At 44.9% G+C, this 19,707-nt stretch overlaps 1 protein-coding gene across 1 annotated transcript in view; it reads left to right on the top strand.

Moving 5' to 3' along the window:
• The window catches only part of LOC144674395 (collagen alpha-6(VI) chain-like), a 113,510-nt gene that overhangs the window by 54,311 nt on the left and 39,492 nt on the right, over positions 1-19,707 (top strand). The window contains exons 19-22 of the mRNA XM_078535792.1: positions 4,419-4,472; positions 6,860-6,922; positions 10,690-10,810; positions 12,222-12,284. Coding sequence (XP_078391918.1) covers positions 4,419-4,472; positions 6,860-6,922; positions 10,690-10,810; positions 12,222-12,284 — 301 coding nt within the window. The remainder of the gene's footprint in view (positions 1-4,418; positions 4,473-6,859; positions 6,923-10,689; positions 10,811-12,221; positions 12,285-19,707) is intronic.

Genomic DNA, 19,707 nt, shown 5'->3' with positions numbered 1-19,707 from the left:
CTCATGTGACACAGTCACATGAGGGGACATGTTTCATTATATTTTTAATGTTTTAAATCATTTCTTTAAAAAGCGCTTCAATCTCCCTGAGGCACAGAACTGCCTCTGGGAAATTGAAGTGCTCTTTCGCCCGCATGCCCGCAAAGGTAGCGCTCAGTGCCACTGCTCGCAATCCACGCTGGGCGGGCCTTAATTGGCCTACCCACGTGAAATTGTGGTGCTGAGCCGATCATGGGCAGTGGTCAGCTCCACGCCGAGCTCGTCTGAAGCGGGAAGCATTCAGGCCGTGGAGTAGCAATTCTTGGTAAAATATATTCTGTGGAGCCAGGCCTGAAAACAAAAGAAAAGATACTGGAAGAAAAACCCATGGTCAAAAAGGATAAAATGCAAGGTGCAGTTCAAAGGTTGTGTATTTGAGACATACAATTACAGATTGTTGTCCAAGGAATGGAAGCAGGTCATTCAGCCCCTTAAACCTGTCTCGCTACTCACTTAGATCATGACTAATTTGTATTATCAACTGCATTATCTTTATAACCTTTGGTACCCTTATCCAAAAGAATTTATTGATCTCAGTCTTGAAAGTGCCATTATCCCAACATCCACAGCCTTTTGTGGGAGAGAATTCCAGACTTGCGCTACCCTTCATGTTGTAAAAGTATTTCCTGATTTCCCTTCTGAATGGCCTAGCTCCAATTTTAAGATTATGTCCCCTCATTCTTCATTCCCTCACCAGAGGATTATGTCCCCTCATTCTTCATTCCCTCACCAGAGGAAGTAGTTCCTCTGCATCTACCCTAACAAAGCTTTTTCTTGTTTTACACACCTTGAGCAGATCATATCTCGATCTTCTGTCCTCTTGAATCAAGTCCTAAAAATGTTAAAATGATCCAAAATTGGAAGTACTTACGAACTTCTGACAATAGTGTGTCTGTTGGACTGTCTTCTGGAATTTTCTGCAGTGTTATTTCAGAACCTCTGAAATCTATGAGAAAAGGACACACACCTCAAATGAAACACCAACTTGATGAAGCTTTCAAACAAACAAAGCAATTGATCACAAGATTTTCAGGACCTGTTTTTACAGCATTTGAGGCATGAGAAAAGGGGTCACGTTTACAAAATGCTGTGTGACAAGTAATGCCAACTGCTGTGTTCTGACAGGACATTAACTGTGTCTCACAAGCACAGGAAGGAACACCTAACAATCTCCCTCAAATAGAAGAGATCTTAGATACGCAATTGTAGAAAAATTCCAGATACGGGTCAAAGTGGGTGATAACCACAACCAATGGACCATCAGGAAAACCATTACCTGTAGTGTTGCCATGGCTACATGAGTACGACTTGAATGTCTGGCCAACCGGGGAGGGCAAGTCAGAGAGCAACTGACGAGAGAACACAAATCAAAGTTTTGGATATGGAGCCTTTCCTCCAAACTGGAAGATGTTACAGAAAAGCAGCATTTATAAAATAACAGGAAGAGGGTGAAATGGAGAATACAAATGATGATCACAAAGAAATAGAATGACTAATGTTTAGATAGAGAACTGGAGATGGATTATTGACAGAAGTAAAATTCTCTCCTCCTACTTCCTCATTCCTTTGTTCGGTTCCTCTCTAATGTCTCCCCTTCCAAGCAAGGGCTCCGTAGACAAAACCTTGACTTGTACCTTTCCAGAGATACTGCCTGACCTGCTGACCATTCCCAGAGAGGTCCCAGTCGCAAACACATTCTTAATAAACCAATCAAATGACACAACAAAGAGGGAAGCATCATGTAACGAGCACGTGCCATGGCAAATCTACTTGTCTCACACAGTAAGATGAAGACACTACCCTGTTATTCTGCTGAACAGGAGCCATTTAGTGCCTAATAACATGCGGAGGAGCCCCGTGGTAACAACAGACGAGGAGTGGTTGGCAGAGAGTGCCTGCTGCCTGCCGCTTCTCACCAATATGAGATGCTTACATTCACTGGCACAATGCAAGAGCCCTGCTGCAGTAGTTGCAGGAGGGCGGGAAATCAGTTGGCTCCTCTGCTGAAGTAGTTTACAGTCAGAACCTGGGGGGAGCTCGGGGCGGGTGTGTAGGGTGGGGGAGTGCGCAAGGCAATCTCAAGGGTGATGTGGCAGGTAAGCGTGGTGTGGGCAGTGGGGTAGGGGTGAATAGAGAGGTTGATAGCAGCCCCGAGCTTTTTTTGTTGGAGTATGAAGAGGCTGTTTTCTGAAAGGCCTCGGACAGTTCCAGTAAGCACTGCTGATCAGTTCGTTCACTACCTATAGTACAAATGGACGGAGCCTGCAATCAGGATCCTGTGCATGTTTCAGGGATCCAATTTGCAATTTGCAATTAGCCTCCTAAAAATGGGCAGGTAATCCAGTCACCCATTTCAGGAGTCAACTCAAGATGGAAGACGTGGCAAATAAACAGGGCAGAGAGTAGCTAATTTGGCTGCTATTGCCCCATTTACATCAGACAGAGGGAGTTAAAATTGGCTCTTGTGTGTTTTGTTCTTGCCCTGATTGATAATTATCAGTGTTGGGTTGATGTTTTCTTTAAAGATGTAAATGGGTGGTGACAAAAGCTGTCTTCTTCGGATATCTGAAAAATTGGCCACCAAATTCCGCTAAAGATTTTGTGAAACAAACTTGGAAATATCTTTAGTAGATTTTGCATTAATTTTACCTGCTTTTTATTTCAGGGTGCCCCTGGTATAGATAATTATGTTAGAGGATATCAAGGTGAAAAAGGATACCCAGGTGCACAGGTAAACTCCTTACAAACTACACCCTGATGTGTAAAATATGTTGTCTGTGCTTTTGATATTTCCAGTCTCTTCACTCCTTACAGTTTCTTTTAGTCATATGTTATCTTTCAGGGTTGATGCTAAACCAAAGCTGTCTACCCTCTCAGGTGGCTTGAAGATACTCTGGTGATATTTTGAAGAATAGCATGGGAGATTTCCCCGGTGGCCTGGCTCATACTTAACACTCAATCAACATCACTAAAACAGATGATCCAGTCACTATCTCATTGCTGTTTGTGGGAGCTTTTTGTGTGCAAAATTGACTGATGCATTTCCTACATTATGACAGTGACTGTACTTAAAGAAAAAGTATTCAATAGCTGTTAAGTACTTTTGGGACACTCTGATATCGTGAAAGATACTATATACTAGCAAGTTCTTTCTTTTCTTGTTGTGGTGGTAATCTTGCCAAGTCCTGTTGCCAGTACACAGTCATCGTTATTGAGGCTGTGTGTTGGAGAATTGGGGCTTTGGTGTTTTAGGTCTGTCTCTGAGCAGCACCTGTGTCTAGTGAAATCCTCACAGAATTCTGTATCGTTTGAACCTTTCCTGTGGGAAATGCAGAAGATTATATGTTTGGTAGAAATCTGGACCGCCTTCTATCCCTTCATGTTGTCTCAGATCCTTTTGGGAAGATAGGAAAAGGAGTAGGCCATTCAGCCATGTAAGCTTGTTCTGTCATTCAATTAGAATAGATCATGGCAGATTTGTGTGAGCTCCATTTGCACACCTTTGCATTATACTCTTTAATATGTGTACCCAACAAAAAAAATCAATTTCAGCTTTGAAATTTTCAATTGACCTAGACTAAAAAGTTTCTTGTGGGCTAGAGTTGCAGATTTCCGCTACCCTTTGTGTGAAGAAGTGCTTCCTACACCATCCCTGAAGGACTGGGCTCTGATTTTAAGGTTTTGCCTTCATGCTGTGGACTGTCCCACCAGTGGAATAGATTTCTCCTTATCTATCCTATCAAACCCTTTAATTGTCTTAAACATCTTAATTAGATAATTCCATAATCTTGTACGATAAAGGGAATACAAGCCTTGTTGTCTTTATTCTCTGTCCAAAGGCACGCCCTAGGTGATTATTTGCTGCACGGCAAAGTGCCGTGATTTTTCTTTTACTACGTGTAGGGCGAGGAGGCAGGCTCCGAGTGTACCCCAGCCAGAATGGGGTTCATACCCTGTGCTCTTGGCGTTAACCTGATTCACATGCTAGCCTTCCAGCCAACTGAGCTAACTGCAGCAATCCATCCCTAACCCCCCCCAGCCTTATCTATAGGTTGACATTCAGTTCCAAGCACTTATCATGGACAAAACTGATTTGTTTGTTAGGCTTTTCTAGCTGGAGGAAGGGTGCACTGTGATAAAGAGCTGCGATACCAGGAGGAGAAAATAACAAAAAGCTTCCTAAAATAAGGCAAATAAAGTCATGTACTGCATCAACAGAGTAAATGCCTTCGCATAAAGTTTTGGCCCTTTTTGAAATAGGCTGCAATTATTGCGAGCTTTCTCTTTGTCGTTCCATTCCACATATCGGAACTGCAGGGTCTGCAAAAGCAAAAGAACTGGAATAACATTGTAACCTTTTTGTTCTTTTTCATCTGCAGGGTGAACATGGAAGTGGTGGTACATCAGGCTTGCGTGGCAATGTTGGAAAAATTGTGAGAGTAACTCCTGTATTCAACCAGCTGCACTGACTGCACACCAACCCCCTTATTTTCTCCCTCATGAATCCATATTTATATTTGCGCCTGCATGTTCTTTCAAATGCTGCTTTTGGTTTGAGTTAAACACTGGAATCATTTTTCTTCTTGCTTCTCTGATGAGTTTCTCTGTGTTGAGTTCAGTACCAGTTTCAATTGCCGGTTCTTAACCTCTATAAGAGATTCATAAATAGATTCAATGATTATGACTCATTGGAGTGTTTGTGAGCTTGGATAGCTGGAGATGGACTATTCATTACTGTAGAATACAATAAGAGTATAACAAACTTCTCTCCAGGAACTCTGCAACAAAAGTAAGAAACCCAGACATTTCCTTGTTTTTATTTATTTATGTCAAGTCCTGATAATGGCTTTATTTAATTTGAAATGTTATTTGAGATAACCCCGAAATATTGTTGAGTTAATGAGAACCAAAGCTGCAGTCAACCTGGAAAACTTCCGAAAATAAAAACAGCTTGAATTGGGTCTCAAATTGATGTGCATATATTTTGGCCCATTTTCTCACAGGGACTGCTTGAATAATGATCTTCATTGGCCAGTGCAGAGCTGGCGGTAAAATACTATCAGCATACACCAATCCTCAGGCTACTGATGAACCATGCCACTGGTGATTAGTTAGCCTCCATTCAAACCCATGAACGCCTTTCATGGAGGCTGGAATGATGCCTTCTCAGCTTTGGTGACAACATAAACACTGCAAATGCTTTTAGTTAAAATGTGATGAAAAGATCCTTAGTGGTGTTACATTACGCAACAGACTTACACCTACATAATGTTCCTTATAATTGCAAGATGGTCCTAAATGGCTTTTTAAAAAAAAATTGGATCTAATGAGGGTTGACTAATAGTGATGGAAAATGAGGAGAAAAGATAAGGTTGGCTTCAAATTGGATGGGTTGTGAGGATAGGTTATGTCTCTGATTTTAGATAAACTGTTGTATTGGAGCATTTTTATTCTTCAGCCATTTCCAATGTGTGATTAGCCTAACCATTAGAAATTGAGCACGAGCTAAAAACAAATCTGCTTTTACTTTCTTCAAGGGGCGAGCTAGCCGGAGAGGACTTGTTGGTAAAACGGTGAGCCGATTGCTTATTTTAGCTTAAGACTTTTTAATAACATGAAGGAAAAGATTTGTTGTCTGAAGGTTGGTCTAGATCCAAGATGGTAGTCGACCTTCGCTCTTGGGTAAGGTGCACAGAGAAGAACCCACGACTCCGCGAACCTAACCTTTAAAAATAGCTGCCTAGAAGTTGGATTTTTGGATTAGAAGTTGGGCAGGCGACCCAGGAAGGACTGAGGAGCATGCTGAGTGTAGAGGTGGGCTGGGAGCTCGGGGGTGGGGTGAGAGGGAGTCGGGGAGGGGGGTTGTAGGGGGATTGGCCTGTCACGGGGCACCGGCACTGTGTCCAAAGTTTAAAAATAAATATTAAAAAATGAAACATCTCTCCAGCCCTCATCCCTCACCCACTTATCCCCTTGCACATACTCCCTGTGCTACCTCATGTACCCCGCCCACCCCCCAAAAACCCCTCTCACGCTCCATGCCAGGGTGTACAAGATTATGAGGGGCATGGACAGGATGGATAGGGAGCAGCTGTTCTCCTTAGTTGAAGGGTCAGTCACAAGGGGACATAAGTTCAAGGTGAGGGGCAGGAGGTTTAGGGGGATGTAAGGAAAAACTTTTTTACCCAGAGGGTGGTGACGGTCTGGAATGCACTATCTGGGAGGGTGGTGGAGGTTGGTTGCCTCACATCCTTTAAAAAGTACCTGGATGAGCACTTGGCACGTCATAACATTCAAGGCTATGGGCCAAGTGCTGGTAAATGGGATTAGGTAGGTAGGTCAGGTGTTTCTCACATGTCGGTGCAGATTCGATGGGCCAAAGGGCCTCTTCTGCATTGTGATTCTGTGATTCTGTGAATGATATTTTAACAGTGCTGCTATATATTGGGAACTTTATTAATTTCTCATGCAAAGCTGGTATTGATTAGTTAAGGATAATATGGCAGAATCGACTTGTTACAAGTAGGTTGGTGCAATAATTGCTCTTAACTTCAATTCCTAACATAGCAGTGAGATAACGCTGTATAAGTTGCCTTGACAATTTTCCCCCTGTAGAGTGTGGCTTAACTTCCAGGTGATGAAGGCCATAGGATCTACCCTCCAGTGACTGTCGCTAGTACAATTTCAACTCAAAATTCACTCTAAATCAATCAGTACGGTTGATAAAAAGCATATTTGTGCTACTATGTAAGGAAGGTGTTTGATCGCATTCGAAACAGTATTTTATTCCCTCATTAATATTCAAATCTCCCCCCTACAGGGTGTCAGAGGACCGGCTGGCTACCCAGGATCTATTGGGCCTTCTGGACTCCATGGCCAAGAGGTGAACTCCAATATTCTTGATTGGGGTGCTAATATATCTTCTGGTAACTCTGTGTTTGGTTTGATTTAATTTGAACTGAGCAAATCATTTACAATTATAAATCTGTGCAAGGAGTTCTTTTAGCTAATGAAGATTAGTAAGAGTCAGTCATGAACCAGTTCTTCTACAGTTAAGTCCCACTTTATTTTGTTTGTTGGCATGGTCCTTGCTTAAGTATGGGATACAGTCTAGAAGTGGCATGGCTACAAAAATTTCAATTTATGATGTTTAAAGAATTTTATTAGTTCATCTATCAAATTTAAGGAACCATAAATCCATTCTGGCCCCCAATAAAATGAGTAAACTTAATAAAAGAGTACACTGAAACAGAACACCAATGAAGTAGGGTTGTTAACTGGGATTTTCCGTGCCTGTCAGCGTTGGGTGTGTTCGGAGGCATGAGTGGACAATATGGCGCGACGACGCCATGAAACGTTTGCGATCATCCGCTCAGCCTGCCGATAGTGGGCCGCCTTCTCTGCCATCAGACGTCAGGAACCTCATTGTAATACATCAGCATATCATTATTAGGCCTGCCTGCCGGAATTGTCTGCCCCCTGCTGGATCGTCCGCCCACGTCGACGGGAAAGCACGCCAGTGTAGAACACGTCTTGGCAACTGTGACATGCAGAAGTGGGGACTTACCATCCAGGGCTTTGCTCACATCGTGGACATCCGAGGAGCAGACGATGCTGGAGCCCGACAGCAATGGCACACTGGGGGAATGTCCATTGCATGCTGGGTGGATTCCCATGGACATGGCTCTGCTGCAAAGCAGCTCACGGAAGTTGAATAGTCAAAAGCAGGGGAGAGATCAGTCACAGTTGTGTTAAGGGAGGAATGGTGTGGTGCAGGATCCTCACGTGGGTGTTCACTGCTTACCTCAACGTTGCCGCAGGCAGGGACCACACCCTCACCAGTCAGCACGATGGCACGCTCCTCAAAGTGAGTGAGGGGCCTAACGTGGGCCACTCTACCCCCCCCTTGTCTGGGACCTCTCCCTGCTGATGTGAAAACAGATGGAGAGAGCGTGAGCGGGACACATGGCACTGCATGGAATGCTTGTGTGGTGAGCGGCGCCATGGACAGGAATGAGGACGCGAGCTCCAGAGGATATGAGCCTGATGGAGATGTGAGGGTGTGTGTGAGAGTTAGTGGTGTTGTCCCTTGAGGTGTGAGATCCCTGTGGATGTGTGATGGGTTTGTGAGTGTGTGAGTTGAGAGGGATGAGAAGAGTGAGTTACCGTGGCAGAACGGATGAGACCATTCATCCTGTAGTGGCACTGGGTGGCTGTCCTCTTTTGCAAGGCATTGGCACTGACCACCCCTACCTCCCAAGCCTGGTTGGTAACGCTGCTGCCCATCCTGCAGCCAGAGCAGGGGTAGAGGAAATTGCAGAGGGCCTCCATGGCATCCAAAAGGCATTCTAGTGACATGTTACTAAACCTGGGGGCTGCAGTCTTTTTGCCTTTCACGGACATCTTCCCTGCAGTAGTTGTGGCCTGGAGGCACTGAGATGTGTGCGCGTGGCTGGACTTTAAATGTGGCGCTCGCCGTGATGAAACGACGAGGTGATGGCGGGCGGGCGAATGAATGTGTCGTTTTACCCGCCTGCTACCGCAATTAGTGCAAACCTGGGACAATTCCACCCATTGACTTTGATTTATAGCCAGGTTCTTTGGGGTGAGATTAGGTACATTCCTTTTCCTTCAATGTGATTTCCCCCTATTCTTTCCGAGAGGTTTCAGCAAAAGGATAATCAGCAAATTTTCAAAAAATAATTGCAGCACCTCCAGCCGTTAATTTAAAAATGCCGCTCAAAAGCTAAGGTCCAGAGTAAGTTTTGTAAAAAAAATCTGCATAACAGACAAAAGTTCTTTAAATTCCATATGGAATCGCAAAATCATACAAGAGTTATTCAGCTCACCGTACTTACGTCAGCCCTTTGAAACAGCTCTCAAATTGGTCTTACGCCCCTGCTCTTTCCCCACAGGCCTGCGTTTTTCCTATTTAATATTTATTTAGTTCCTGTTTGAAAGTTACTATCAAATCTGCTCCCACCGTCCTTTTAGGCAGGGTATTCCAGATTATTATAATTTGCAGTGTCAAAAGTTCTCCTCATCTTCCCCCAATTCTTTTCCCGATTACCTCAAATCTGCGTCTTCTGGTTGCCAGTTCTTCTGCAAAGGGAAGCAGCTTCTCCCAACCTTGACTATCAAAATGCCTCATAATTTTTAACACCCCTGTTAACTCTTCCCTTAACCCTCTCTGCTGCAAGGAGACCAAACCCAGCTCCTGTAGTCTGTCCACATAACTAGGGGGCTAAATTGGGCGGTGCGCGAAAACGAACACAGGGCTCACAATGCGTGATTCCCTCAAACCGTTCATTGTGATGCAGGCAGTATAATAACTTTGTGCTGCTTGCTCTTTACCATGATTGCAGCATGTAGCCAGCACTCACTGTGCTGTTGAGTGGCTACCTGCTTCAGCAGGAGTCCTGCCGCGGGTCTAGCACAAGTTCAAGCTAGCTCGCATGTGGTGCCTTGCGGTTGGAGCAGGTGGCGGATGTCGATGTACGAGTCACTCTAAAGTGGAAAAAGATTGAATAATGGCACAACATGGAAGACAGCATGCTCCAAGGTTCTCAGGTGTTGCATTGGAGGCCTTGGCAGAGTGGGTGGAAAGGAGGAAAGAAGTGTTGCATCCACAGAGTGCTAGGAGGCCCCGCAGACAAATGCGTGGAAGGCACTGGGAGCGGATACCCAGAGCAATCAATGCCAGTCATCAAGCCCAGAGGATGTGGATGCAGTGCCACAAAGATCTCACACAAATGGTCATGGTCAGTGAATTCATCTTCCAGTGCCACTAACCTCAGACACTGTTCAATGCGTCACACACTCATCAGTTATCTACTAAGAAACCCTTACAATCAGGATTCTTTCCTAGCATTCATAGCTGCACCTCGCCCACACATTTAGCAATACTGCAAGCTGCGCACCAGCATTTCACAGCTTGCACACACTCCCAGCTATTCAACCATGACAGCCACTTCACCCAAAAAGATTGCATGATACTCACTGACACGCTTTCCTCTCTTCTGCGGGAGAAGGTGGTGCACAACCAGAACCAGTGGCAGACAGGCATGGCTGCATGTCCTTACTCCTTCTTAGGTGCAATCATTAGACCGGCCATGTTGAGGCTGTGGCCAGTGGTGCAGTTGAAATGATTGACAATGACAGTGATAGCTACTCCTCTTTGCCCCACAATCCACAATCTTTTCTGATTTACAAGTTGCAGATGCTGTAAGCATTCACCCCTTGCTTTCCTTGCTCCCCTCACAACAACCTTACCTTTGTGCCTTTCTCCTTTCAGATATCCAAGAGCTGCCACCTGACCGGTCAGTGGTGGAGAGGCAACAGGTGGAAGGACAGGAAGACAGTGATGATGAAGAAACACCCTGACTCATGCTCACACTTGCAGCCCTCAGATCAGATATAGACACTGCATGTAATTTGGAGGATAGCATAGAGGTGGAATTTCCACATGGTGTGACACTGGGCACAAGTGGCCTGCAACCAGGCCTTGTGGCAAGGGTTGTCTGGTTGCCAACTTGCCAGAGGATAAAGTTGCACACAGTTTCAGCTTCGGGGGACTCAGGTGAGCACTTTGAAGTTGCCATCTACAGAAGAACGCTGACGAGCACTATGAATGTTTGGTGCATTGGGAAGCCTGTTAGAAAGCCTGTGCGAAATGGCAAGGAGCATGGAGGAGTCCGGGGCCAACTCTACACAGGAGGTTGCGGAGAGCTTGGAGTCCATCCTTTCCGACATAAAAGTGGTGGCCAACTCCGTTAGCACACTTGTGGACCAAACTATGATGTAGCTCTTGATGGTCGATGTCTCAGCTTTCATTGCAGCCCAAGCAAACTTCTGGGTGCTGTAGTGACAGCTCAGCCTTCTGCCATGCAAGATCAGACTGCTGCCCTCATAGCTGTGGGTACCAATGTTCAAAGGGCCTTACGGAATGTCATAGCAGTCCAGCAATCTGTCTTCCAGCAGTTTACTGAGTTTTCCAAGGCGTTGTCCCAGAGGAGTGGCAGTGACTCCCTGACGTACAAACATACTGGCCTGTCTCAGGATCACAGAACCACTGAATTTTAACAGCACAGGAGGAGGCCATTTAGTCGATTGTGTCTGCACTGGCTCTTCAAATGAGTCCTCAAGGATGACAGTATTCATCTCCCTACCCCTGTCACTCTGCCGGCATCTTTACTGCTGCCTGTCAGCCAGCCAGCCCACGCTGCTGCCCTCATGTCGAGAGGGTTACAGCCCGAAACCAGAACTAGGCCATCCTCCAAGGCCATCTGCAGTTAGCAGCCTTCCACCAGCCATTGGGGTGCACTGTGTAGGAGCATGAGGACAGATGAAAGCACATGGAAGGCAGGCACTAAGGGAATACACAAGAATAATTTTGCAAAGTGGCATGCTTTGATTTATACATTTGGCTTTGAATGCTTTTTTAATGTTGCCTTTGTTTTTGCATTGTGGCCAAGCAGGCCCTGTGATGCAATGCCCACAAAGTGACCTGTATGCAGTCAAAGGCACCCTTCACCAAGGGAATGCCTCTAATCCTTGCCATGCCGCACACTTACTCTGTTTGCTGCTCTCTGGCAAGAGAGATCACTGGTCCGTGCAAATATTTTTGGATCCCGTCCAAGTGTCGACCTCAGGGGGCTCAGAAACCCTGCTCTATGCTTCTGTTTATAACGTTGACATTTCCGTATGCTGTTTTTAATAGCTTTATGAACTTGTCCTGCCACCTTCAAAGACTTTTCTCTGTTCCTGCATCCTGCTTAGAATTGTACCATTTAGTTTATAATGCTTCAATTAAGGCAAGTTGTTCCGGATCAAAATCTTGGCAACGCCCATAAATATAAGACTAAAGTACCCAAGTTGGTAGTGAAAATTTAAAATGCAGCTTCCGTTAATCAGCTTATTTGTTAATTCTGATCATGATGTTAATGAATTTCAGTCAGTGATTTTCCTTTTTAGGTAGGTGGGAGGTAATTTTAACTTTTTACGATAATGGACAATATTGGATTCAGGAAAAATTGGGAGAGTGAAAAAGTGGTGTCTGATTTGATATTGTCTGTTTTCCAATATCGCCAAAAGTTTAAGTTGTTCCACTTGAGCCATAGCTTGAAATTTGTATTTTGACTGCATTTCTAATATGAAGTAACTTTTTTCCCCACATTTTTCAGGGATCTACAGGGACTGTTGGATTGAAAGGAGCAACAGGAGAGCAAGGATTACCAGGGATTCCGGTTAGTAAGAGTTTAATGTGTCAACATATTACTAAGTCATCTAATAGCCCTAAACTCCCAGTAGCACTTCACAAAGGTTCAGGGCCAGTTCCTGAGATAATTCAAGAGAGTTAAAGTTAAAGAGAGCTAGTTGAGGATTACAGGATTAATGAGTTATTGAGCCTTTGCTGCCAGCAAGAGCTGGCAGGAATTTCCTTCAGCTTTTCCTGGATTAGTTCCAGCACGTTTCCCTCTCTGAGATTGCATGACTGGGACTGTGAGTACAAAGTTGCATTGTGTTGATGATAGGCGACATGGGCACCTCTAGAAAGGAAAGAAGGAAGGGACTTGCATTTGTATTGCATCTTTCACCACATTAGGACATCACAAAGCACTTTGCAATCAAGGAAGTACAGGTGCAGCAGCCAATTTGCACACAGCAAGCTCCCAGAAATGACACTGAGATAAATGGTTAGATAACTTGCTTCAGTCACGTTGGTCGAGGGATAATGGCCAAGACGCCAACCCCGTTCTTCTTTGACTAGTGTGTGAGATCTATTACATTCACCTGAGAGGGCAGATGGGGCACCTTCAACAGGAGCCGCCATCCCTCAGTACTGCTTGGATTGTCAGCCTAGATTTTGTGCTCAAGTCTCTGGAGTGGGGCTTGAACCCACAACCTTCAGAGGCAAGAGTGTACTACCCAACAAACCACAGTTGACTAATATAGTTTGAGGCAACAAAAGGGACAGGCTTGCATATCTTGGGGGTGGGTGGGTATTGGGACGGGGGTGGGGGGAAGGTGTGATTGTGACCTCACCTGCCTGGCGACTTTGATTGAAACAGCCTTTTTATGCCTAACCTGATCTCAGGTCTGAAGTTTACCCCTGTTAGAACAGTCGGTCACAAATGAACTAATTTAAAAAAAAGGCTGCCCTGCGGCGATATTACCCTGTGAGCAGCCTTAACAAGCAGCCTTCAGTGGAAGGAAGTCCCGCCCTCGAGAGCTGCTGGTCAACCTGATTGGCTGGCAGCTCTTGCCGTCTAGGCCGTGCCAGAAAAGAGTAGTGGGCGCTGCTGGTACTGCAGTCTCCGGGAAGATGGATCCTGGGGCAGAAATTTTCGCTCGGTGGGCGCGCGCGCGCCTGACCCGCTCAAGCATGAAATGACGCCCGTTGAGGGCGGCCGAGCATGCTAATGTCAATGCGCAGTTGCGCGATAGTTTGGTCGGTGGGCGCGCGCCCGCCGACAATTAAAAGGCCTGTTAAGGCCATGAAGTAATCAATTAAGGTAAATTTTTCTCTGCCCGTCCAACCTAATGGTTTTATTTTCTTTATTTTTTTATATAACTCTTCATCTCCCTCAGGAAGTTTGCGCTTGCTCCACTCGCACTCCCCCTCCCCCCCTCCCCCGCACAGGCAGTGCTCAGCGTTACCGCTCGCGTTTCACGCTGGGTGGGCGTTAATTGGCTCGCCAGCGTGAATCGCAGTGCGGTGCCGATCATGGGCAGTGGTCGGCTTCCCAACCGTCTCCGCCCACCTGCCAAGGGCAAAATTCTGCCCCTGGAGACAGTTAAGTCGGGCCTTTTTGGACGGGGCGGGATCGGACACCTTAGAGGCTAGAAGGTGCGGCGGGGGCGTGGGTTTTGGAGACCAGGCAGGGAGACACAAGGTGGGGAATGACCGTGGCGGATGGGGAGTGGCGGGTTGAGGGAGGGGATGCCTGTGATGCGCACAGACATCCCCGCCCCTTTCCGTCCTTTCAACAACTTTGGTGTAAAAAACGGCCTTCTCATTCGCCCGCCTACCAATGCCCAGTGTATTGTGGCAGTGGAGTCGGATTGAGGTCCTTAAGTGGGCATTGATTGGCCACTTAAAGGTCTCAATAGGCCTAAGGGTGGGCTGGCTAATACGCGTCTTATCCACTCCCCCGCCCTTATTAAGAAGACTAAGGACTAAGACGTATCATTTTTTGTGTGTGCCCCCTCCACTGCCAAAAACACGCCTGATGGGGGGGATTGGGGGTGGCCATAAAATCCAGCCCTCAGTTTCTATTGACTTCATTGGAGGATGAAATGGGGCAGGGTGTGAAATGGTTGTCTGACCCATACCTGCCGAAGCTGAGATTCCCAAATATTGGAATAACAACAGCAGCAGCATCTGTGGAGAGAGAAACAGAGTTAATGTTTCGAGTCCGTATGGCCCTTCAGAGCAACTCCGGGTTCGAAACATTTACTCTGTTTCTCTCTCCACAGATGCTGTCAGACCTGCTGAGTTTTTCCAGCATTTTCTGTTTTTGTTTCAGATTTCCAGCATCTGCAGTATTTTGCTTTTATGTTGGAATAACAACTTTGTTTTCATCAGCAGTAAATCATTGCATGAAATTTATTGGTAACTCGCTCGGAGCATTTATTTTCTTTTAGAGATCATTGGTGTAGCTGGCTGTCAAAAATACCTAAGTGTCAGTAGTTTATTTTGGGGGTTGGGGGTGTTGGCGGAAGGAAAAAGGAAAAACAAACAGATGTCATTCATATTTTTTCAGTGAAAATTCCTGGTTCACTCCAGGTTAACCTCTGAAGCACTAATGGCAGGGATTTATTCCTCTTAGACAAGTAATTTTTGATATAGTAGCAGTTGGCAGTCCCTCTCTGAAAGTCTCTGCCAGAAGACATTGGTTGTTAACAGATAGATTCTGTAATGTGAAAGTTTGCAGAGATTTACAGTCTCATTCTGTAACTTCTAAATTCCTGCTGTACAGCCAGTAGTGAGAAAAATGACACCAGCTCTTCTCATTGCTTCCTTTGATACTATTAATGCATCAGCCATATGAGACAAGCCATATTATGAAACCAACAGGCCTGTGATCAAAAACGTAACTACAGCTTAAGCCGATGTCGCAATAGTGCAAAAGATGGAAAATAAATGGAATACCAACAATAATTGCATTTATATAGCACCTTTGTCATAGTAAAACTTCTTGAGGTGCTTCATAGGTGGGTAATGAGACAAAACTTGACACAGAGTCACATGGGATAACTGGACTGGTAGGCAAAAACTTGGCGAGAGATGTCAATTTTTAAGGAACATCTTAAAGGAGGAGAGGTTTAGGGACCGAACTCCAGGTCTTAGGGCCGACACTGCCAAAGGGACAGCCGTAATGGTGGAGAGGGGGGAGGCAGGGGTTGTGGGGAGAAATCTGGGATGCATAAGTGACCAGAATTGGAGGAACACAAGGATCTCAAAGAGTTTTAAGGCTGGAGGAATTTGCAGAGATAGGGAGGTTTTAAGCCCTGGAGTGATTTGAACACAAGGATGAGAGCCAATGTGGGTCAGTGAGCAGAGTTGGTGGGTGAATGGAACTTGGTGCAAGTTCCGATATGGGCAGCATTTCTGTCATTTGCATGACAGTAGAATGTCCTTTCATTGCTGCTGGAAAATTCTGGAAATGGCAAAAGTGAGTAAAAGGCCAAAAGAAAAGCTCCAGAACAAGTTCTACTTTTATCTGTCCAGGAGGTGGCGGGGACAGGGTAACTCAGGCCTGAGTCTTGCTTTAACTGATGCCGCGTTAGAACAAAAGGACTAGATTTCAGAGACCAATGTATGCTTGAGATGAAGAACGGGGATGAGTAGTTGACCGTTACACTTGATACAATGCACTTTATCATCCTGGGACTGCCTACTCAACAGAAATCGCAGGATGGAGCAGTTCAAAAAGTAGGTCCGCCACCATATTCTGAAGGCCAGCTTGGGATGGACAATAAGTGCTCATTTTAACAGCAATGCCCATATCCCAAAATGAAGTTGTGTTTTTTATTCATAAACTCTTGGTGAAGCAATCTCAATAATACAAACAGAAACAGAAAATGTTGGAAAAACTCAGCAGGTCTAACAGCATCTGTGGAGAGAAAAACAGAGTTAACGTTTCGAGTCCATTTCAATCTTAATAATAATTGTAATGGTTAAACAGATGAAGTTTTGAATGCTTTATTCCAATTCTTGGCTAACACTTCATCCGCAGAGGTTAGATTTCCTGAGGCTGGCCCACCCAACTATTCAAACCAGAAGAGCAGCCAGGCAGATATTCAAACAGAGGATATGAAAGTACTTATGCTGGGAGTACAAAACAATTTGAGCGATATATCTAATTGTTACCAAGATTAGATTTTCTACCCTATTCAAGCAACATAAAGCTTAGCTGAAAAATTAGATTTTGCACCAGGAAATGAATGCATCTGGCTGTAAAACTCTGTCTAGCAAAACTTTGTGACAAAAAGGGAATAGCTTCAAGGAAGGAGAGGTACTCAATCTACATCTACATCTGCAAAGTGATGAAGCAGGTCCACCCTGACACTGGTATCTATTCGAAGGTCATGAACATCAAAACTCCTTTGCATATGATATTTTCAAGCACATCATTAGTAAAGCATCTTCTTCCAGCCATTACAAGGATCTTTCTTGGGGGATCCAGACAATTCTGAGCCTGCTTGCCATTATAGGAAAAATAAAAGCTTGCATTTATATAGCACCTTTCACCGCAGGACATCCCAAAATGTTTTACAGCAAATGAAGTTCTTTTTGAAATGTATTCACTGTTGTGATGTTGGAAATTGTAGGTGATTTTACCTTTTTCTTAAATTCGGAGATCGAAAATTACAATTGATACAATCTGACACTAAATCCAACCACTTTGTTGAGAATTTTAAACATAACAGTTCCAATTAAATCATTCAGTTACCCCCTCACGTTGTCAATCTGAGTTGACTTTGGGTCGCTTAGGAGTGTATTTTCCTGCTTGACTCAACGGCACTCTTCCTAGGAGCTGATACATATTTTCTGTCTTCTTTCTTTGAGTGCTCTTGTATGGGACTTTTCAGGGGCTCACATACAGAACACAGTTTGTGAAAGAGCTCATGCACAATCCTCTTCTGGAGGCGGATTGGTTAGTTGCAAGCATGATTGGCTGTTGGTAGGTTAGCATAGTTCCAAGTTGCCTTCCATTGGCTCCGCTATGATTACCTTTCAATCAGCCTCCGTTGATTTCAACCAGATTGCTGCGATTAACAGTTCTATTCAATTCAAATTGTTCTATTCAGTTCAGCAGTGTCAACAATGACCAAATATTAATGTAATTAGCAAGTATGGCACCCATCCAGTTTCTACATAACAAACATTGCTCTGAACTTGTAGCCAGTCCGGTGACCCTTTTCTTACAAAATGTAGCAGCTAATTTGCCCACATTTCAAACAGAAATGTAGTAAGGAACAGATAATCTGTTTTTGTGATGCTGATTGAAGGATAAATATTGGCCAGGACACTAAGCTGGAACTCCCCTGCTGTTCTTGGGAATAGTGGCATGGTCTCGTTTACATCTCGATTAGAAAGTTTAATGTTTCAGCTGGAAGACATCACTTGCAGCAGTGCAGTACTCCTTGTATACTCCATTGGGCTGTCAGCCTAGATTTTGTGCTCAAGTCTCTGGTGTGTAATTTGAACCCAAAATCTGGTAACTCAGAAGTGAGAGTCAACAGTTGAGCCACCGATCACAGAGGAAGAAAAGCCTTGACCACGTATATTAACTCCAAGGAACAATCCACAATATGTTGAAAACAAAAGCTAAGTAGACCTTTGGATATAGGCAAAGGCAGGAAGGGTCCCACTTCAGAGGAATTGAATTTGTGAGGTGGAGTGGCTCGAAATCAACAAATGATTAGATCTCATAAACAAAGTGATGGGGCTGGGTGGTGGTGGGAGGGGGAACAAAGCTTTAGAAGTCTTTAGGACAAAAGACATTAATAATCAGCTACAGATGGTCGAAGGACATTGTCACAGGCAGAATGTATGTGTTCTATTATTGTCAATGATCAATATGATTTGTATGAAGGTGGTGTGTGTGTTCTTACCCTTTGGAGCATGTATGTCAAGTAACTGACTTCAGCAGCAAGCTTTTGTGAGAACTAAAGAAGGTTATTTATTCTCACACACTTACCCCAAATTTAAACGTGATGTTTCACATACTCATCTCACACACAGACACACACACACTGATGCGCACAAACACACATACACACAAGAGGACAGGATTTTTGCTTTGTCAGGCGGGCACAACAGGCGGGCCCAGGAGCGGTCGCGAAGCTGACTGCTGCCTGCGATCAGGCCCTGACATATATTTCACGCTGGCTGGCCGTTAATTGGGAGGAGGGTGAGCACGGAAGTTTGTGCATGCGTGTGGGTGTGCGCAATGAAAGCTCCCTGAGGCACGGAACTGCCTCGGAGCTGAAGATTTGTAAAATCCAAAAATAAAGATCTTACAAATGTTAAAAACATGTCCCCTCATGAGGCTTTGTATACATGTGACTCCGTCACATGAGCAGGGACATGTTATAAATGACATTTCAACATTTAAAAAATTTTTAAATTCTTGTTGGAAACCTCATCCCGCATGTGGATGAGGTTTCATAAAAAATGCAAAGGTCGCCTGGCCGATTCACGTGCCCGCCAACTGTAAGGTTGGATGGACAGTGCAAAATTGAATTCAATTAATACTTTAATGGCCTTAATAGGCCTGTTAATTGTTAGCAGGCGTGCTGCTAACTCCTGCGCGTGCCTGCTGACCAAAATATCACGCGAGTGCACAATGATGTCGAGATGCTCGCCCAACGTCATCGTGCTTCATTTTACACCTGCTCAGCGAAAAATTCAGCCCACAAAGATTAGATACAGGTGAAGGTAATGTACCTCTACAGCTTATAATTATCTCAGTCAATGATCCACGGCCTCTGGTCTCCCAAGAGGCAGGACTGTTTTTTTCTTGGATGGTCTTGATGCTTTGATGTTGAAGCATGGACCTTTTAAAGTGAAGGTTTCTCAGCAGGCTATGAGGTTTCTTGCATACAAATTTCTAGGAGGTTGGTTCTCAGTCAAACTTGAAGTTGAAACAGGTTGATGGTGTCGTTCTGCCTGTCGGGATCTCCTGCTTTCAGGGTATTGCTGTTAATTATCTTGCCTGCTTGGTGACTTGCAGCTAATTTGTGGTCTGGCCTTCTGAGCATTGAGCTGTTGGTTCTATGGCTTTCAGGTGGCACTGCCTGCTGACAGCTTGTGCTGATTTTTAACAAGCAGACAGAAAACATGGCTGTGTCGCCCTATGATCTTCACAAGTTCAAAGTCCTTTCCAAATAAGGGGTGGTGTTTATATTGATTCCAACATCCTGTGTTGTGGTTCAGCGCCTTCAAGATTCACCTAGGGCTGTACCTTCTGGTCGGTGAGTGGGGGGCGGGACCCACTCGCCGATGGGTAAAATAACGCGGAGCGATGTCGGGCGTATGTCCCGACGTCGCCCCGCGTCATTTAGATTTTCAGTTCGGCAGGCGTGCAGCTGATTAGGCTGCGCACCCGCTGAACTGTCAATGGCCAGTTAAGGCCTTTAAAAAAGTAATTAAGCTAA

The sequence above is a fragment of the Cetorhinus maximus genome, chromosome 3 (assembly GCF_964194155.1).
Source record: "Cetorhinus maximus chromosome 3, sCetMax3.hap1.1, whole genome shotgun sequence".
Classification (NCBI taxonomy): Eukaryota; Metazoa; Chordata; class Chondrichthyes; order Lamniformes; family Cetorhinidae; genus Cetorhinus; species Cetorhinus maximus.
This window is presented reverse-complemented; position numbering and strand designations above follow the sequence as displayed.